The following is a 19,855-nucleotide window of genomic DNA, read 5'->3' as shown; positions in this document are numbered from 1 at the left end:
AAACAAAAATGCTACAAGGGGGGGGCCTATCTTCAAACCCTAGAACCTACACTCCCCCCACACGCACGTACGCACATGCACGCACGCACACACACACACACACACACACACACACACGAATACACACCTTTAAAGAACCCCAAATGTACCAAAAATTCCAAATACAAAGAACAATCTGGCTATAATTTATAATTTTATAAAATACATTAATATATTTGTAATTTAGTATTTATTTATTGCTGGTTCTGGAGCTTGAACTCAGGGCCTGGGCATTGTCCTAAAGCCTCTCTGTGCTCAAGGCTAGTGCTCTACCACATAAGCCACAGCGCTACTTCCAGCTTTTTCTGTTTTATGTGGCACTGAGGAATCAAACCCAGGGCTTCATGCATGCTAGGCAAGCACTCTACCACTAAGCCACATTCCCAGTCTAGTATACATTTTAAAGTCATATTACTTATATATTGAAGCCTTCAAAAAGAACTCAAAAGACACAAAAACACATTATTTTAGCTTTTTCTAAAGTTTCAACATAATGCCTAAACAACTTAAGTAAACATTCAAAGTTATACTATTAACAAAGCAGTCTCTCAGATCTGCATTTAAATCTTGAAGATAAAGACTGATTGTCCTAAATATGTCACAATGAAGATATTTTGCTAGTAATTTAGTCACATAATTAAAATACTAAGCAAAAAAATTACATATTCACACAAGCATTGCTTTAATCAATCTACTAACTCATTCTTGGTTACCTATTTTAATGCAAATGTAAATGAGACAAGTTATATAAATTTATTTTAAAATTATAAAATTTATATAAAATGCTTAAAGTAGAAATACCTCTGAACTTTCCAAGAACTGTCTTAAGTCAGGGTCCTGAAGTAAAGTTGGATGTTTTACTGTTCTTTGAAGATACCTACATTTAAGAGTAAAATTGCTCCTTTATTAACTGTATTTTAAATTGATTTTAACAAAAGAGTAAAAATAACAGAAATTAAAATTACATGAAAAGGTGTTCAATGTCTGCCTATTTATATGCTCTCACTTAATTTAGAATCTTATAGCAATTTAATATTTATAATCATCTTTTGAAAATAAGCCATTTTTCTTAAAAGATTACATGAAGAGAGACCAGGCACTGGTAGTTCACATCTGTACCTAGCTACTCAGGAGGCTGAGACATGAGGACTGTGGGTCCAAGCCGGACAGAAGTTCCTGTGACTCTCACCTTCAATTAACCAGTAAATAACCAGAAGGGGAGCTGTGTGAATAAAATAGAGAGCATGAGCCTTGAGTTAAGAAGGCAAGTGCGAGCTAAAGGTCCTGAGTTCAAGCCCCGGTACCAGCACATACAAAAATTATATGATGAGAAATGGCTGAGGGGGTATGGGAGAGGATAAAAATGGGGAGAAACAAATTTCTTTCTAAAGTTTTAGGGTTGTCAGATGATACATGACTGAGTTTAATGATGTTATTTTTGGGTGAAATTAGGATGTTCTTAGTTATAATTTAAATTGTAGAGACCTAAGATACATGTTTTTATGTATCGTCTGTTATGTATCACCTAGCAGGGAAACTACTCACCGATGTTTCCGCTTGTCTGATTTAAATGATCACAATGAGCTTTGGTTTTTGACTGATGATGAGTCAATTGTTCAGGTTTTTTCTTTACTAGAAATTTTTTTTCCCCTAGTTTTGGGGTTTGAACTCAGGATTTTGTCCTTATTCAGCTTGCTTTCAGGGTTGGTGCTCTACTACTTGAGGCATGTCTCTAATGTGTGTGTTTTTCTTCCCCTAGTAATTTTTGGAGATAGAATCTCAAGTATTGTTCTGCCAAGATGACTTCAAACCTACACACTTTGGATATTAAGACACCTGAGTAGCCAGGATCACAGGTGTTAGCTACAGTGTTTGGTTTCTATTTTTTAAGTAAGATAATAAATATTCCTAAAACTTATAAAATCTCAAGAGAAAAAAACCCACGAAAACCTCAATAATCAAATTCCATACAACGGTCCCAGTGACTATGATGTTTAAAAGGTAATTTGTTTTATACATTTAGATAGACATATGCCATAGTATAAACTCCATTTTCAGTTAATAGTTCACATTAGAAGCCACTGTAATAAAAACAGAACATTCAGTAGTTATGTGTAATATACTACATAATGCAGTTAAAATTCTCCCTTTATTATAGAGCTAAAGCAGATGTTGTGAAAACAATCTTGTAAGTATAAGAAATGTCAGTATTTTCCCACTGGAATTTAACTTATAATCTTAACTGTGAAAGTCTCCCAACACTATTAGGTAAGCTATTTAGTTGTTTACACTTCATACTACATGTGTCTTAAGTGGTTAACATAGAGCTAGCAAACACTGGTAAAATGAGCAAATGGGAAGAATGATAAAGCATCTAGCACTCAATCTAAGAAACATTCCATTATTTCAAACAAATGGAAAAACCTAATACTACTTATATTCTAAAACCATTTTCTAAAGTGAAATAGGAAGATTTCTGGTCTCAAGCAATAGGTAAAAGACTGATTCTATGATCAAGAAAGTTTTAAATAAACTTACATATTTCTCTTGAAAAATAATATTTAATGGCATTATATTAATGCCTGAAAAATCCTTCAAGAAATAAACTTGGTTTAATTTTGATAAACATTGTATTGACAAAAATCAGTTGTTCCACTTTTTCATTTTGTCACATACTTTGCTTTACGAGGAAATCAATTGTGGAAAATAAGGAAGCAAAACTTTCCTTCTTGTTAAAGGCTACAAGGAAGAATTAACTAAAAAGAAAAGGAAATAAAGATATGAAAAAGGCCCCGCGTCTGTCATCCTAGCTACCCCACAGGCTGAGATCTGAGGATCACAGTCAAAGCCAGCCCTGGCAGGGAAGTCTGAGACTCTTTTATCTCCAATAATCATCAGAAAACCAGAAGTGGTGCTATGACTCAAAGTGGTAGAGTGCTAGCCTTGAGTGTAAAAACTCAGGGACAGCCCTCAGGCCCTGAGTTCAAGTCCCATGACCAACAGAAAAAAAAAAGTATGACAAACAGAGCCATCAGAGGACAGAATGGGAGGCACAGGGAATGGATAAAAATGACAGACACAACAAAGGCAGTGAGTATGTAATTGCTCTTTAGATCTTTTCAAGGAAAGGTTACTAACAAATTGACACTATTTTGTAGGGTTTCCAAGTTCCTTTGTACTACTAAAAACAATACAAAATAAAGAGGTTATAGACAATACCTGAGACCAACAAATTTAAAAATAGTTCTCTCTTTACATTTCTAGAGCTGTGTCATACCATTCTTTAGGCCCTCTGCTGGAAAAATAGAATCAAGTCTTAATCTAGGCATGCATTTTAATTGTCTCCTTTAGTATTACAGATGTAGGACAGTGATGTATCACATCTCTGTGAATGTAAAACATCTTGTACTGACTTTATGATATGTAGTACTGAGCTGTTATTAATGAGGTTACTCAAGAATGATTTCTTTCCAGATGATGACTGAGAAGCTAATACAAAAATAATTCCAGGTACCAAAACAATAATAGAATTGTGCTTTTTTCTGAGGTTTTTGTTTTTGTTTTTCTTTTTATTAATGGGGTATCTTGAACGTCTTTAATTTTGTTCAGATGATTGCAGAACTTGGAATAGCTGGTGCTACTATTGATACAGAACATCTTATTTTACTGGTCTTTTAATATGAATACACACACATGCATAATTTTAGTTTTTAGAGATTGTCCTATCAACTTTGGAAATAGTCGACTAGTTTACCATGACCACCGACTTGACAATGCACAGAAATTAAAAGTCAAGTTGGTTTACAAACATCAATCTCAATTTTTTGTCCATCTGTATAGGGTAGGGCACTGGATTATACGTGAGGTCACATCTATGTGGGTTTGATTATAGAAATTCATGAAAAAAAAATCTGTCACACTAAACTTAAATGCAAACGCTAACAATGAGAGAACAAAAAGGCAAGATGATCCTGGGTCTTGAATGGTATTTATCTGTTCATTCAACAAATATTTACTGAACACTTATCACATGTCAGACAGAAATTCTGAGTTTCTATAATACAACAGTGTATAAGAGCCACTAATACTAATTTCCTAGTGAAGCTTATAGTTTGATACAGGAAGACAGGTAATAAAGTATAAGCAACTATAATACACATGACACAGAAGAGGATAGAAAATAGGATACCTAGCAGCAAGTATGTAAAACGTGGCTGTTGACAAGTTAAATAGGTTAGGCCAGGTGTCATATACCTGTAATTCTGACAAAGGCAAAAGAACTAGAAGACCCTGTTTCAAAACAAAAATGCAAGAACAAAAACACAACCCTGAGTGGACAAAACAAATAACTAGGTCAGAATGCCAAAAATCAAATTGTTTTCACTGGAAGACAATATCTGAACATTTAAACTTCAAAGAGGAACTGGAGTTAGCCATGCAGACCTAGGGAAGAAAGCATTCTGGGTAGAAGGTACAAAAATAATACCTGGGTACTAAAAGGTCAGTGTGGCTCAGAGCACAGAGAGTGATCTGAGTGGACAGGAGATCCACTCTGCCACTGTAAGTACTTTGGCTTTATGAGTAAAATCAGGCATTAATGCAACCTGATCTATATATTAAAACAATTATTCTAGCTGCTATATTAAAAATAAGAACTACCAAAGATGGAAACAGGGAGACCAATCTGGATACTGCTGTACTTAATTAGGACTGTCATCAAAAGATCGATGAAAGGGGCTGGGAAGGTGGCTCAGTGGTAGAGCGTTTGCCTTGCATGCCTGAGGCCCTGGGTTCGATTCCTCAGCACCACATAAGCAAAAAGAAAAAAGCCAGAAGTGGCACTGTGGCTCAAGTGGTAGAGCGCTAGCCTTGAGCTGAAGAGCTGAGGGACAGCGCCCAGGCCCAGAGTTCAGGCCCCATGACTGGACCAAAAAAAAAAAAAAATCGATGAAAGAAAAATGGTTGCATTCTAGATATCAAAAGTAAATGGAAGTTATTTCCTGATGAATTAGGTAATCCTAAAAAGTTCACTACCTCCAAATTCTTTGCTATAAAAAAGTAGATTAATTAATCTTTATTAACTGCTTATACCTTGGATTTTTAGGCTCATTAAATGAACTCAATATTAAATAATTCACTTATAGTTCAGAGATGGGGAAGAACACATATAAGTAACTTGCCTGAGGTTACACAGAAATACAGTGTAGTGCAGCCTTCAACTGAAAAGCAATTCTAAATCTTGTATACTAATATCATGCTCCTCTAAATGTCTCAGTTGGTATCTATTGAAGTGCATTCTTACATATATTTAATTTCAATAAAAAAAACTGAGAAGTGATTAACCCTAATGCTGAAATGAACTCACTATGATCTTACGAGGTGTGAAGTATCCTCAAGAAAACCAAGTGAGCTGTATCTTTATATACACCTCTGTCTGCCTCTCTCTCCTGTGAAGCAGTCTTCCTATGCAGCCCAGGCTGTCATAGAATTCCTTATCCTCGTGCTTCAGTCTTGCGTGCTGGGATTATGGGAGTGACTTTGCACTCCCAGCTTACTTTACTGTGTACCAAGATGAGATACTTCATCAGTCTTTTCTTGCTTATTATTTTATCTTATTATTATTATTATTATTTTTGTAGGTCACGGGGCTTGAACTCTAGGCCTGGGCGCTGTCCCTGTGCTCTTCAGCTCAAGGCAAGCGCTCTACCACTTGAGCCACAGTGCCACTTCCAGTTTTCGAGTGGTTTATTGGAGATAAGAGTCTCATGGAGGGGCTGGGAAGGTGGCTCAGTGGTAGAGCGCTTGCCTTGCATGCCTGAGGCCCTGGGTTCGATTCCTCAGCACCACATAAGCAAAAAGAAAAAAAAAAGCCGGAAGTGGTACTGTGGCTCTAGTGGTAGAGCGCTAGCCTTGAGCTGAAGAGCTGAGGGACAGCGCCCAGGCCCAGAGTTCAGGCCCCACGACCGGACCCAAAAAAAAAAAAAAAAAAAAAAAAAAAGTCTCATGGACTTTCCTGCCCGGGCTGGCTTTGAACTGTGATCCTCAGATCTCAGGCTCCCGAGTAGGTAGGATTACAGGTGTGAGCCACCAGCAACCGGCTTTGCTTATTATTTTAATACCAGAAGTTTAGACTTTCATTAAAAAGTCATTAGTGTTCCCTAAGTTGAACAAATATATAAATGAAAGTTATAAAGTAATATAAAAAGAAATATTTCCCTCATCACTAGATCTAACTAGGCTGAGTGTTCCATAGATATGCTTGAGTCTAATGTTTAAATCTTAAGAAACGCAACGTGGAAACTACTTAGAAAAACAAGAGATGTAAAAGGATTTTTAAAAATGCAACTTTAAAACTAAACGCAGATGTTCTCTAGGACCCAATCATACCACTCCTTGGCATCTATCCTGAGCATCATAAGCCAGTCTACAAGAACAACACTTGCATATCCGTGTTCATTGCTGCACTATTCACAATAGACAAGATATGGAAACAACCCAGATGCCCCCCCCAAGATGAGTGGATCCAAAAAATGTGGTCCCTGTATACAATGGAATTTTATAGCCAGAATAGAATAATGTCATTTGCAGGGAAATGGATAGAACTATAACAAATCATGTTAACTGAGGTAAGCCAAGCTCAGAGACAGCAGACATGTGTTCTTCCTGATATGTAGAAGTTAGATCCAAAACACACTGGGATATTACAAATTACACAGGATTCTAGATACTCACGTACAGTGAGACCAAAGGAGATAGTCTTAGGAGAGAATCACAAACATGCAATACCCAAAGTCTCTCTTCCTACGTATATAAAATAATATGCATACTGAAACAAACTCCAAAGATATGGAAATAAAAGACTTTTTTTTCTTATTTTTTCTGATGACTCTGTACTCTTTACCTTATATATGGTGTATTCACGTGCACATCTGTGGGAGGGTGAGGGGGGACATAGAATTTGAGGAAAAAGGGTAAAAAAGTGCAGCAGTGGAGCGCACTGGACATCGATGAAAGTGAATTGTGCAACTTGTGGGTGGAGATGGGAGGGAGGGAATGGGAGAGAACGAGGGAACAGATGACATTACGAAAGGAAATGTACTTATTACCTGATGTATGTAAATGTAACCTCGCTGTATATCACCTCTAAAATAACAATGAATTTAAAAAATGCAGTTTTAACATCTTGTAGACATTAAAACACAAATGTGCACAGGAACCAAGTTGGAATTGGAAAAAAAAAAAAGATTGGAATAAAAACTAAAGAATTATTCCAGTTCCTTTGTTCTACAACTTTCTGCTTGTATTTTAGTCATTTTTTCCTAATGGAAAATCAATTTTGTTATCGTATTATATACTGCTTCTCTTTTTTAACTGTTAATTTCACTAAAGCAGCATTTAACAAGTATAACAAGTAACATTTACCAGTAAACTGGCTTTACACAAACACTAAGTTTCAAAATTCCCTTAATACTCTCAATGTTTAATATACCACCAAGATATAGCATGTACTATCCAATGTAGTCAAGTTAAAAAGAGAACAAAGACTCAAATTTTATTTCTTTGGTAAAATAAATCTTCATTAAGTCCCTTATCAAGCATGCCATCTGAAATATTTCAAATTTACTCATAGAAAAAAATAAGACTTGAAAGGTTTTTCAAAGGGTCATGGTTACACTTTCAAGAGGAATTAAGTAAAATCAAGAGAGAACATTATATACCTTTATTCTTTTTTTTTTTTGGGTCCGGTCGTGGGGCCTGAACTCTGGGCCTGGGCGCTGTCCCTCAGCTCTTCAGCTCAAGGCTAGCGCTCTACCACTTGAGCCAGAGCACCACTTCCGGCTTTTTTCTTTTTTTGCTTATGTGGTGCTGAGGAATCAAACCCAGGGCCTCGAGCATGCAAGGCAAGTGCTCTACCACTGAGCCACCCTCCCAGCCCTATACCTTTATTCTTAAAAATATTCTGTATATAACTTTTCTCACAAGATAATCAATTCTAATGGCTAAACTTTTCTTAATTTAAATCCTTTTCCTGGGTAATTTCCGATTCTCAGACATAATTCCACCTTTTAGTCAAAATACAAAAATTTTAAACTATATGGTCCACCACACCTGACTTCTAATATTTTTATCAATTCTTTTCTGTAATCGCAACCTTCATGTTTTCTTCCTACACATATAACTTCTTAGTGCTCTTAAAGACTATGTTTATGATATAATAATATCCTCAATTAAATCATTCTTTTTTCTCCTAATAGCATAATGCAAAACTTGACATTACTTTGTTAAGACTATTTTTTTTTTTTTTTGGTCCGGTTTGTGGGGCCTGAACTCTGGGCCTGGGCACTGTCCCTCAGCTCTTCAGCTCAAGGCTAGCACTCTACCACTTGAGCCACAGCGCCACTTCCGGCTTTTTTTCCCCCCTGCTTATGTGGTGTTGAGGAATCGAACCCAGGGCCTCATGTATGCAAGGCAAGCGCTCTACCACTGAGCCAAACTTCCCAGCCCTGTTAAGACTATTAATGAGGATTAATAAAAACAATTCAAATACAGTACTGTGTTGCCAAAAAAAGCAATTTTTAAATTAAGTTTTTGAAGCAAGTGGTTTAAGTGATTTTTTGAAAAAATTAAAGAATAAAACATAGTTGTTACATAATGAGTTAGATTTATATTTCTGAAATAAAGCATACACACAATAAAGTATTGAATGTAGAATTACCTTTCAAGGGCTGCTCTCCGTTTTTCTACAAACTCAGTGGATGATGAATCTTCTTTACCTACTTTGACCTTGGTCATACCTTTGAAGAAGTTGAAAGAGATTCATGATTATAATGATTAAAATGATTAAATAATTATAATCATTTCTCCAGGGTTTAAAATACATACTTCAAACTTGAACTTGTTAAAAAAAATCTCCTAAGTTTTTAACTGTTACTTAAAGGACAAACCATTTTGAGGGGTCACATTTCATCCTCTTCTTTGTAAATAAATCCCTACAGTATGACATAAAGCAGAATTTGAGTTTTGCGGAGTTTTTGACCCATATTGTTACTGATATAAAAGCTCACATCAGTCTCTTTATCTACATCTTTTATATTTCTGGCAAGTGAAACGTATTTACATTTCAGAACTATCCCCTCCTGAAAGTGTCACAGGCAGGCCTCACGCTTTAGTGTCTCACCACCGGCCTCATCCCTGGCTGCAATGTTCTTACATCCAGTGCTTATAACAGAACTTCCGAATAAGCAATCTGAAGCTCAATTCACATTTTCATTTTTTATAAGCAATAATTAAAGTTCTTTACTTTCAAGATGACAAAAAAAAGATAAAAATATACTTGATGAATCTGCTGAACGCTTTCCCTGCTACAAGAGCACGTTTTGATGACCACAGCTGGGCCGCTGAGGTTCTGTTTTACTCATTTGTTTTGTGGATGAGGCTTGTTTTGTTTTTGACCTAGCGTCTTGTTGTGTTGATCAGGCTGGCCTTGCATGACAAGGCTCAAGTGATCCTCCTAAGGAGGCTCAACTCTGAATATATTAAGAGCCATTAAATGAAAGGGAAAATGACATGTTTCTGATATCTCAAAAAGAGCCTTTAAAAAAATTGCTGGATGCTGTGTTGGCTCATAGCTGTCATCCTAGTGAATCAGGAGGCTGAGATCTGAGGCTCCTGATTCACAGCCAATTTGGGCAGGAAAGTTGTAAGCCTTATCTTCAATTAACCACCCAAAAACTACAACTGGAGCTGTACCTCAAAGTGGTAGAATGCTATAGCCTTCAGCACAAAAGCTCAGGGACAAAACCCAGACCCTGAGTTCAAGCCCCATGACTGACAAATTTTTAAAGCATGGATTAAGGCTGGGCTGACATCCAGTGACTGAAAACCTAGCTACTCAAGAAGCTGAGATCTCAGGATCTTGGTTTGAAGCCAGATTGGCCAGGAAGTCCCTGAGATTCGTATCTCCAGTTAGTTGCCAAAAAGCTAAAAGGGAAGCTATGGCTCAAATGGTAGGGTGCTAGAGTGCTGGTCTTGAGAAAAAAAGCTCAGGGATATTGACCAGGCCCTGAGTTCAAGTCCTAGGATCAGCACAATAAATAAATAGGTAAATAAATATGTAGGACCAGGCATGGTGGTAACCTGTCTGTAATCCCAGATATTCAGAGGTCAAAAGAATCAGAATTTGAACCCAATACATGCAAAAAGTCAGCAGGGTGGTCATGATCTCAGTTATTCAGGAGTTAGAAGGACAGAGGTCTGAAGCTAGTCCTGGCAAAAATGCAACATCTTCTCTGAAGAATAACTAAAGAAAAAAGTTGTAGAACAATTAACAGATGACCTACTTGTAGTTTAACAAAATATAACATTTTGAGAAAGAAAATTGATGACTATACTTAATTTCCTGCTTCAAGCTCCTAGTGCTGCGATAACAGGGGTACACTACAATGCCTGGATAGCAGTTCTTAAACCGTGGTTCAGAGTATTCAGAGCATCTGGCGTTTTTAGGTATCCTTTCATGGGAGCTACAAGATCTCTTTTTCATAACAACATTAAGCTACTATGTTTTTTCTTAATCTCTGGGAGTTTATAAAAATTATGTGATATGCTATGTTACAACAAATTGAGACCAATTTTGTTTGTCTGAGACAGGATCTCACTGTAGCTTAGGCTGAACTGAAACTCAATATACAGCCTAAGTGATCTCAAACCAACATCCTTCTTCCTCTAATTCTTGACTGCTGCAATTAAAGATGTATAATCACACTCAACAGTTAACTTCTATTAAGCCAGAAATTAGAGATGTATAAAATAAACAAAAACAGAAAAACCAGTCTTAGGAAATGTTTTATCTTACAAAAATTATTTTCACCAGGACTTTATTTAATACAAGTTTATTAATAAATGAATGAAAACTTAAAAGCCCACAAAAGCAAAAGCTCTTTTAGAGTCTTCAATAAAATTAAGAACATAAGGTCAGCAAGAGAACATTTGCCTAGCATGCTTAAGGCCTTGAGTTTGGGCTCCCAGCACACCACATACACATACATGTGCATGTAGCACACACGCACAATTTGATTAGATTTATAAATTAAAAAACCCAGAAATATAAAAAATTAATTTAAATATGCCAGGTTTCAAAAAAATAAACGATACCAATAAAAATGCTTTTCAGCATTTTAGCATTTAAAGTTTTAAGTATTTTTCAAGATAATCACAATGAAAAGCGAAACAAGATTAGGAAAAATACTACTGAATTTTAAGAGACAACAGGTGTTTTCAGTTGTCTTGGCAGTTAGATTAAGAAGAGTCCTTTTCTTTTGTAATTTTTTTTCCCCCAAGTACTAAAGCTTGAACTCCAAGCTTTCCTCCCTTGGTTACCTTTTTTGTTCATATTTGGCACTCCAATACTTGAGCCAAAGCTCTACTTCTGGCTTTCTGATAGCTAATTGGAGGTAAGAGTCTCAAAAATTCATCTGCTTGGGATGGCTTCAAACCATGATCCCCAGATCTTAGCTTCCTGAGTAGCTAAGATTAGAGGCATGAGCCACTAACTCAGATTGCATTTTTTTTAACTAAGCCTTTATTATTATTTAGAACTGTAGGAATTTATCTGTTGTTTTGTGATTTTTGTAAGTCTTACTATCTATAACCCTGACTGGCCTAGAATTTTCAGAAACATTGAGGTATGAAATAAATTGAGAGGACTTGAAATAGTTTGTATATGCACAAAGCTGTCAAACATTATCCTAGGAAGGATTCAGTAAAACGGTGTTCTAATGATCCTAAAAATTACAGTTTACAACATTCAATACCCAGAGTCTGATGTATTAGAAAATAAAACTGAATGCATAATTATCATACAGAGAATGTTTATATTCTCCATCTCTAGGCATTATGAAAGAGTGAATTATGGAATCCACAAACTTTTGCAGTTAAAATTAAACTAGTAACAATAACAAAAATTATTTTTAACTTATGCTTACCTACTATACTCTTTTCTGGAGCTGGTGGCACAATGTAACCGACATGCAAATACTTGCTTGCTAATTTGCTATGCAAACCAAGAAAGTCACTGAATCTTCTTTTAACTGAAAATTCACTCTTACTGAACATGGAAAGGGAAGTCTACAAGTGAAGAATAAGCATTCAGATTTTCAATAGTAAGCAATTATCTAGAAGGTAATGCTCTCCCTAACTGTCAACACACCCATACATACACACAATGCTCTTCTTTGCAAAAGAATATAGAGGATATATATATAGGCATACAGATTTCAAAATTTGAAAATCCCTAATTCATTGGTTTTTCCTTTTTTTAAAAAAAAAAAGAACTTTAAGAGAACAGAAAATATTATTTTATTCTATCCTTGACCTACCTCACCCAAAACTACAATAATGATTTATCCACTCAGCCATAATTACACTGATGTCTAAGTTTATGTGTGTTTGTGTGTGCTGCCAGTCCTAGAGCTTGAGCTCAGGGTGTGGGCTCTGTTTCTGAGCTTTTGTGCTCAAGACTAGTTAGTGCTCTAACATTTGAACCACAGCTCCACTTCTAGCGTTTTGGTGGTTAAATGGAAATAAAGAGTCTCACAAACTTTCTTGCTGGGCTGGCTTTGACCTTCAATCCTCAAGATCTCAGCGTCCTGGGGTAGCTAGGACAATTAACGATTCTTGAATCTTTTTATCTTATGGCCCAAAACTCCTTCTAAATTTCAATACAGTATTTTTAAATACTCCAGGACTACTCTAGTTAAATCTCACTGGCACCTCAAACTCACTGTATTTTCTTCCACTTGAGCATGAGTTCCCTAAGACAAAAAGCATTTGTTTATCTTGTTCACTACTATATACCCCGGTGCTTGCATGGAGCCCGCCCACCACAGTAAGGCTGTATTCTACCTCATCATGTCTCTACACAAATTACTCCACCAACTCAAAATTTCTCTAGTTGGCAACTTAAACACCTCTCTTCCTTACTTCTTATAGTCAAATCCTTTTGATTCTACTTTCTACATACCTCAAGAAACCATTTGTTTTGCTCATTTCCAGAGTCATTTCCTTGGTTATAAGCATTACTTCTTTCAAACTAGGGACTGCTATAGTAGATTCTGTTTTAAGATTTGAAGGCCTACAATCCTCTAATAATTGTAATGGCATCCTAGCTGGTACAGTAATCTTGCCCTTTACTTCTTCTACCTTTCAATTTTCATAGTGAGAACAGAGATTATCCTAAACAAAATTCTAATAGTGTCACAACTCTTATATCCCTAGCTTTAATGCTTAGGACTAAATCAAGTATCTCAATGTGGCTGCTCATTATATCACATGGAGGATCGCAGCCAAACAATTCAGTCATGAACCACTTCTTAGAGATTCTAGAAAGCCCAGTGCTTTCTTAAATTTTTATTTTTTACATATTTTACATATTACATACATTTTAATTTTACATATTCCTTTCTCATCTTCGTCTGGCTTAAAAGAACTTCTTCCCTAAGAAGCCTTGCCTACCACTCAAGTCTAGATTAGTTTTCTTCCTACAAACTCTCACACAAAACACTCTATCAAATCAACTTTTGGTAAGAACTTCTTGGCAATCTTTATGAGACAGTAACCTTTAGGCTCACTTCCATCTTAAAGACTATATTCTCTACCACATAGTGACAAAAAGGCTCACCTTTGGAGGGGGGGGGGGGGAGATTGGGGGGATGGGGAGCCGGGAGAGGATGGGATGGGAAGGGGAAACAAAGGAGGAGGCTACAATGCTTGATAAGAAATGTACTCGATAGATTATCTTGCCCATGTAATTGTAACCCCTCTGTACAGTATTTTCACAATAATAAAAAAAAAAAAAAGGCTCACCTTTGTTGTTACTCTGTATGCCATGTAAGCATTCATGCCATCACCTATAAGAAAAGTCAAGCAACAATAGAAAAATCATATACTTGGGTTGGTATTTAACTCATGGTAGAAGGCTTTGCCTAGCATGTACCAAGTTCCTAGCACAATAAAAATAAATAAAACAGCATGTTTAAAAATAAAGTGTTATTTTAACACTGTAATTATGTCCTTAGTCAGAAAAAAAGAACAAGATCTAGCAAACGAGTAAAAAAATTTAAAATATAATAAATAATAACTCACCAACTTTTTCTGGATCTGACACACCAATTTCTATATCAAACATGTCTCCATTTGCTTCTTCTTCAATCTAGAGTAGTATATTTAATTTTGGTATTAAAATTTCCAATTTATATTACTGTCACAATTACTACTAGTAATAATTTTTCATCTATGTTTCTACTTGAGTTACTGTCATAGTAACTAATATTAAAAGCCACTTAACATTCCATTTCTGAAAAACAATAAAAGTGTTATCATTTGCCAACTATGTAAACAAAACACAAATAAGGATCATTTGGAGAGAAAAAAAATATATTGGAATTTCTCATATATAGAAAAATGCTTAACTCCTTACTTTTTCCTTTTTATTTTTTGAGGGTCTTTGTACCACAAATGGCCTCAAACTCCTGATCCTTCTTTTTCAGTCTGATTGCTAGGATTATAAGGCATACACTACCGCTGGGGTAACCTGCTTACATACTTTTTAAGCCAATTTTTTTGAAGCATGATATACTTACAGAAAAGTGCATTAATTTGAAGTGTACAGATAAATAAACTTTCACAAAATGGGTCACATCTCAAATAAGAAACAAGTACTATATCCCAGAAGGTGCTCTACTGCTTCGAAGCCCTCTAGACCTCACATACCACTCCTAACAATGTTCCTTGGTTTTAATCTCTTTTTTTTTTCTTTTTTGCCAGTCCTTGGGCTTGAACTCAGGGCCTGGACACTGTCCCTCAGCTGCTTTAGCTCAAGGCTGGAACCCTACCACTTGAGCCATCTCACACCACTTCCACTTTGTTTTTGTGGTACTGGGGATTTGAGTCCAGGGCTTCATGCATGCTAGGTAAGCACTCTACCACTAAGCTATGTTCCCACCCCAAGTTTTACTTCTTTTTAAAGTTTCATCCCATGGAATCATTCATCTCTATTTGGCTTCTGTTAATATTATGATTTTGAGGTTATTCATGTTTTTGTATGTAGTCATTTACTTGATTGTGGCCAATTTAGTGAACTATTCTGTACAAATTATTTCAGGCCTGAACTCTGGCCTGGCTCTGTCCCTCAGCTCTTCAGCTCAAGGCTAGTGCTCTACCACTTGAGCCACAGCACTACTTCCGGCTTTTTTCTTTTTGCTTATGTGGTGCTGAGGAATCGAACCCAGGGCTTCATGCATGCAAGACAAGCGCTTGCTCTACCTCTGAGCCACCTTCCCAGCCCACAAATTATTTTAGATAAATGATTTTTTAACATTTAGCTTTCCTTTTAAAATAGGCCTAAAACATTTTTGTTTCCCAAATGCATCTTATTATAAATTCCTGCTACTTCTGGGAGCCATCGGCTCATGCCTGTAATTCTAGCTACTCGGGAGATCTGAAGCTTGCAATTCAAAGCTAGCCTAGGCAAGAAAGTCCAAAAAAGTCAATAATAATAAATATCAATTACTGCCACTTTCAGAATGATAAGCCAAATAAACTTCAATTCTTCATAAACTAAAAAAAAATGCAAAATTATAATACCATATCATTAACTGATAATAGTGCCTTTCTTTTTAAAAACAAAGGCTAAAGTTAAATGGGAAATTTGGGTGAGTGATACAATACTTGCCTAGTGTGTACAAGGGCCCAAGTTTTATCCCAAGTACTACATCCATCCATCATTCTATCTCCCAACTTTTTTAGTGTAATATTCTTTTCCTAAAATGTCTGAATGGCTTTGATTAGGAACAGCTAACAGGAAAGTGACACTAGATGAGGAACAAAAATAAATGCTACTTACATATAAATCTTAGAATACAAGCATTTTCTCGTACCTCTTCCCGGGATCTATCGAAGATCACAGGAGCAGATAGACTCTTTGATTCAATTCTAGGAGTAATGAGTGCAGTAGGGGTCACAGGGGTGACTGCAGGAGATGCGTCTGAGGAGAGAATGGGTTCCCTTTCTGGGCTGTCCAAAGAAACTTCTTCTGTGGCTTCTAGACACAAATTAAACAAGTTAGATAAGGAAATTTCAAACAACTAATAGTCAATTTGGCAGTTAATGAAATGCGAAAACATTTTTAATAATATCCAGAAATAAACATCAAAACAATGTATTTAAACATTATTATTACAAAAGAATTTCACATATCTTTCAGTTGTTTAACTTTAAAACAACTAGGAACTTTGTCAGTTTGGAAAAAATCATATTAAATCAGCTTAATTATACTACTGGAGATTTTCTATACTAGGAGAGATGTAGCTACTTCTACATTCATTTGTGTTTAAATTTGTTATGTATCTTATACTTATAACTTACCTTTGAAATATTTTATTCAGGCTAGCATTGTGATGATGATGATGATGATGATTTTGTCAGTTGTGGGGCTTGAACCCAGGGCCTGGGAGCTGTCCCTGAGCCTCTTTGTGCTCAAGGCTAGTGCTTTACCACTTGAGCCACAGCACTACTTCTGGTTTTTGAGTAGTTAACTGCTTAAGCTGGCTTCAAACCATGATCCTCCAATCTCAGCCTCCTGAGTAGCTACAATTACAGGTGTGAGCCACCACCATAAAATTTTTGGTTTAAATGGTATCTTCTAACAGAATATTTATTATGATTGGTCACTACCGAAAAATAAAGATAGACAATTACCTGCAAAAAGATCTTCTCTATCATCATCTAGTTCAGCTTCTGCAGGTTTTGGACCATTGGAGTTTGCACTAATGTCTTCTGCAGGAAGACTTGCTGGTTCTGGTGATGATGGACTTGACTATTAAAAAACATACATATTGGATTAGAATGTGTATCTAATACAGTACAGAAATAGAAAATCCACTTAACAAGAAAATAACCATTATTTATATTTCCTCCTTTATGGTTAAGAATAAATCCCAAACACACTTTTATTTTTTTAGAAAAATCACTTAAAATTTTAAGTATCTTCCCTTTAGGGGTATTAACCTGTCCTCTTGAGTTAAAATTAACAAAACCCAACATGAACAGCAGAACTGAAATAAGATCAAGTTCCCTGATTTTTTTTTTTTTTTTTTTGGGTCTGGTGGTGGGGCCTGAACTCTGGGCCTGGGTGCTGTCCCTCAGCTCTTCAGCTCAAGGCTAGCACTCTACCACTTGAGTCACAGCGCCACTTCCAGCTTTTTGCTTATGTGGTGCTGAGGAAACGAACCCAGGGCCTCATGCATGCAAGGCAAGCACTCTACCACTGAGCCACCTTCCCAGCCCCAAGTTCCCTGGTTTTTAAAGAATAAATGCTTTTGTTTTTGCCATTATCATGCTTGTTTTTCTTGCAGAAGGAGATGTCTCCAAGCATCAATAGTCTTCGAAACTCAATCGATCTTGAAAGTACCTGGCATATGCAAAATGTTCAAAAACACTGCTTTTCCATAAGAAAGATTACTATCAGTTGAATTAGTTATTCTATGATTTCTGAGTTTCAAATTAAAATAGGCCCTTCCTCCAAACTTTTACATTTCAGTTAATCTAAACATTATTTTGTACTTAAACATAATGAACAAGAAGTAGACCTCAGTTGTGCAGCTTTTATTTTCTTATAACAGTTAAAACCAAGTCTTAAACTTAAACATGAAAAGTGGACTATAATGTAAACTATGAATTTGGAGTGATAATCATGTCAATATACATGCATAAATTGTCATGCAAGGTGGGCATTGGTGGCTCATGCCTGTAATCCTAGCTACAAAGAAACTAAGATCTGAGGATCAAGGTTTGAAGCTAGCCCAGGCAAGAAAGTATGAGATTCTTATCTCTAATTAACCACCAGAAAACCAGAAGTGGTGCTGTAGCTCAAAGTGGTAGTACGCTAACCTTGAGCAAAAGAACTCAGGGTCAGCAGTCAGGCCCTGAGTTCAAGTTCTACAACCAACGAAAATAAAATGAAATAAAATACAATGGTCACACATGTACCACCTGGGTAGGACACAGTGAAAATGGGGGAGGCTACGCATGTGCAGGGCTATACATGAAGTCAATGTGACTGCCACTGTACCTTTTGTTATAAACTTAAAAATCTTAAACACATAGCAGAAAGATGAGTAAAATGAAACATCACATGAAAAAAGTTGGTAGTTACATGAAAAAACACTTGTTAACAAATACTGCATATATTCTTCATATGTAGTTGAATTAAATAAAAAAGAACAATATGAAAGTAGAAGGGGACTATATGGGAAGAAGGGGACCAGTATGTGTGAAAGAGGAGTGCAAAAGAGGTCTCTGATCCATTTGGAGTTGATTCTGGTGCAGGGTATATAAGGATCTAGCTTCTACAGGTGATTAACCAGTTTTGCCAGCACTATTTACTGAAGAGGCTGTCTTTCTCCCATTCTATTTTTTTTTTAGCTCCCTTATTGAAGATTAGGTGGCTATAGGTCTGCGGGTTCATTTCTGGGTTTTCAATTCTATTCCATTGATCCTGAGATCTTTTTTTTTGCCAGTATTTATATGGTACCATGTGATTTTTTTGTTGCTTTGTATGTCCCTCCCCCATGGTATAACCCCGTTTTCAGTGAATTTGATGTTGGTCTAATTTGGGGAGAAGGGAAAAAACAAAATGTTTAAAATAGGGATACAGATTGACTCATTGCAACAATGAGATGTACAAGATGCTATGTCGAAAAAACAAACTTTACAATTTAGGCGGGGGTGGGGGGTATAGTTGAGAAGGTGGGATGGGAGGGGAAAAACAAAGGAAGAAGCAACAATGCAGGACAAGAAGTGTACTCATTACCTTGCTCATGTAACTGTAACCCCTCTGAACAGTATTTTCGCAATAAAAACTTATTTTAAAAAAAGGGCTGGGAAGGTGGCTCAGTGAGGCCCTGGGTTCGATTCCTCGGCACCACATAAGCAAAAAAGAAAAAAGCCAGAAGTGGCGCTGTGGCTCAAGTGGTAGAGTGCTAGCCTTGAGCTGAAGAGCTGAGGGACAGCACCTAGGCCTAGAGTTCAGGCCCCAAGACCAGATCCAAAAAAAAAAAAAAAAAAAGAACTAGCGAGGGAAGGGGTAACACTGCCCAGAAAGAAATGTACTCATTACCTGACTTACATGTAACTGTAACCCTCTGCACATCACCTTTACAATAACAATATAAAAGAATTATATGCATATACTGAATAATAATTTAGCCTAATAGGTTAAAAATTAAAGGAACCAAAATGTATATAAACTCAATCTAATGAGAAAATACTATACAAATCTTTAATTAAATGCTATGTAGTAACCGAGACAGAACTTGAATAAAAACTAATAAAGGACATAAAAATGAAAATCTACAGATTTAGTAAGAGGACAGTAATGACACTTTCTCAAGACTAATCTCCTGTTAGATAACTCTATTACTTTTGTCTAAGATACTAGCTAGGTAAAGGTACATAAATACCTGTAAGATTTTGGTCACTTCTCTACAAATCTTAAATTACTTCAATATTGGACATTTAAAAATTGCAAGTATTGGGGCTGGGAATGTGGCTTAGTAGTAGCATGCTTGCCTAGCATGCATGAAGCCCTGGGTTCAATTCCTCAGTACCACATAAACAGAAAAAGCCAGAAGTGGCATTGTGGCTCAAGTGGTAGAGTGCTAGCTGTGAGCAAAATAAGCTCAAGGACAGTGTCCAGGCCCTGCATTCAAGCCCCAGGACTGGCAAAAAAAAATTTTTTTTAAGTGCAAATATAAAGTTAAAC

The 19,855-nt window shown here is 36.3% G+C and overlaps 1 protein-coding gene across 1 annotated transcript in view; it reads right to left on the bottom strand.

Moving 5' to 3' along the window:
• The window catches only part of LOC138818200 (sorting nexin-2), a 42,888-nt gene that overhangs the window by 13,915 nt on the left and 9,118 nt on the right, over positions 1-19,855 (bottom strand). The window contains exons 2-8 of the mRNA XM_070009170.1: positions 16,792-16,909; positions 15,972-16,135; positions 14,179-14,245; positions 13,900-13,943; positions 12,021-12,162; positions 8,756-8,834; positions 841-916 (exon numbers count right to left, since the gene is read on the bottom strand). Of these exons, the coding sequence (XP_069865271.1) occupies positions 841-916; positions 8,756-8,834; positions 12,021-12,162; positions 13,900-13,943; positions 14,179-14,245; positions 15,972-16,135; positions 16,792-16,909 (690 nt within the window). The remainder of the gene's footprint in view (positions 1-840; positions 917-8,755; positions 8,835-12,020; positions 12,163-13,899; positions 13,944-14,178; positions 14,246-15,971; positions 16,136-16,791; positions 16,910-19,855) is intronic.

This window comes from Dipodomys merriami, unplaced genomic scaffold (genome assembly GCF_024711535.1).
Source record: "Dipodomys merriami isolate MVZ:Mamm:240054 unplaced genomic scaffold, mDipMer1.0.p SCAF_72, whole genome shotgun sequence".
Taxonomy (NCBI): domain Eukaryota; kingdom Metazoa; phylum Chordata; class Mammalia; order Rodentia; family Heteromyidae; genus Dipodomys; species Dipodomys merriami.
Note: the sequence above shows the minus strand (reverse complement) of the source record. Positions and strands in the feature narration are given on the sequence as shown.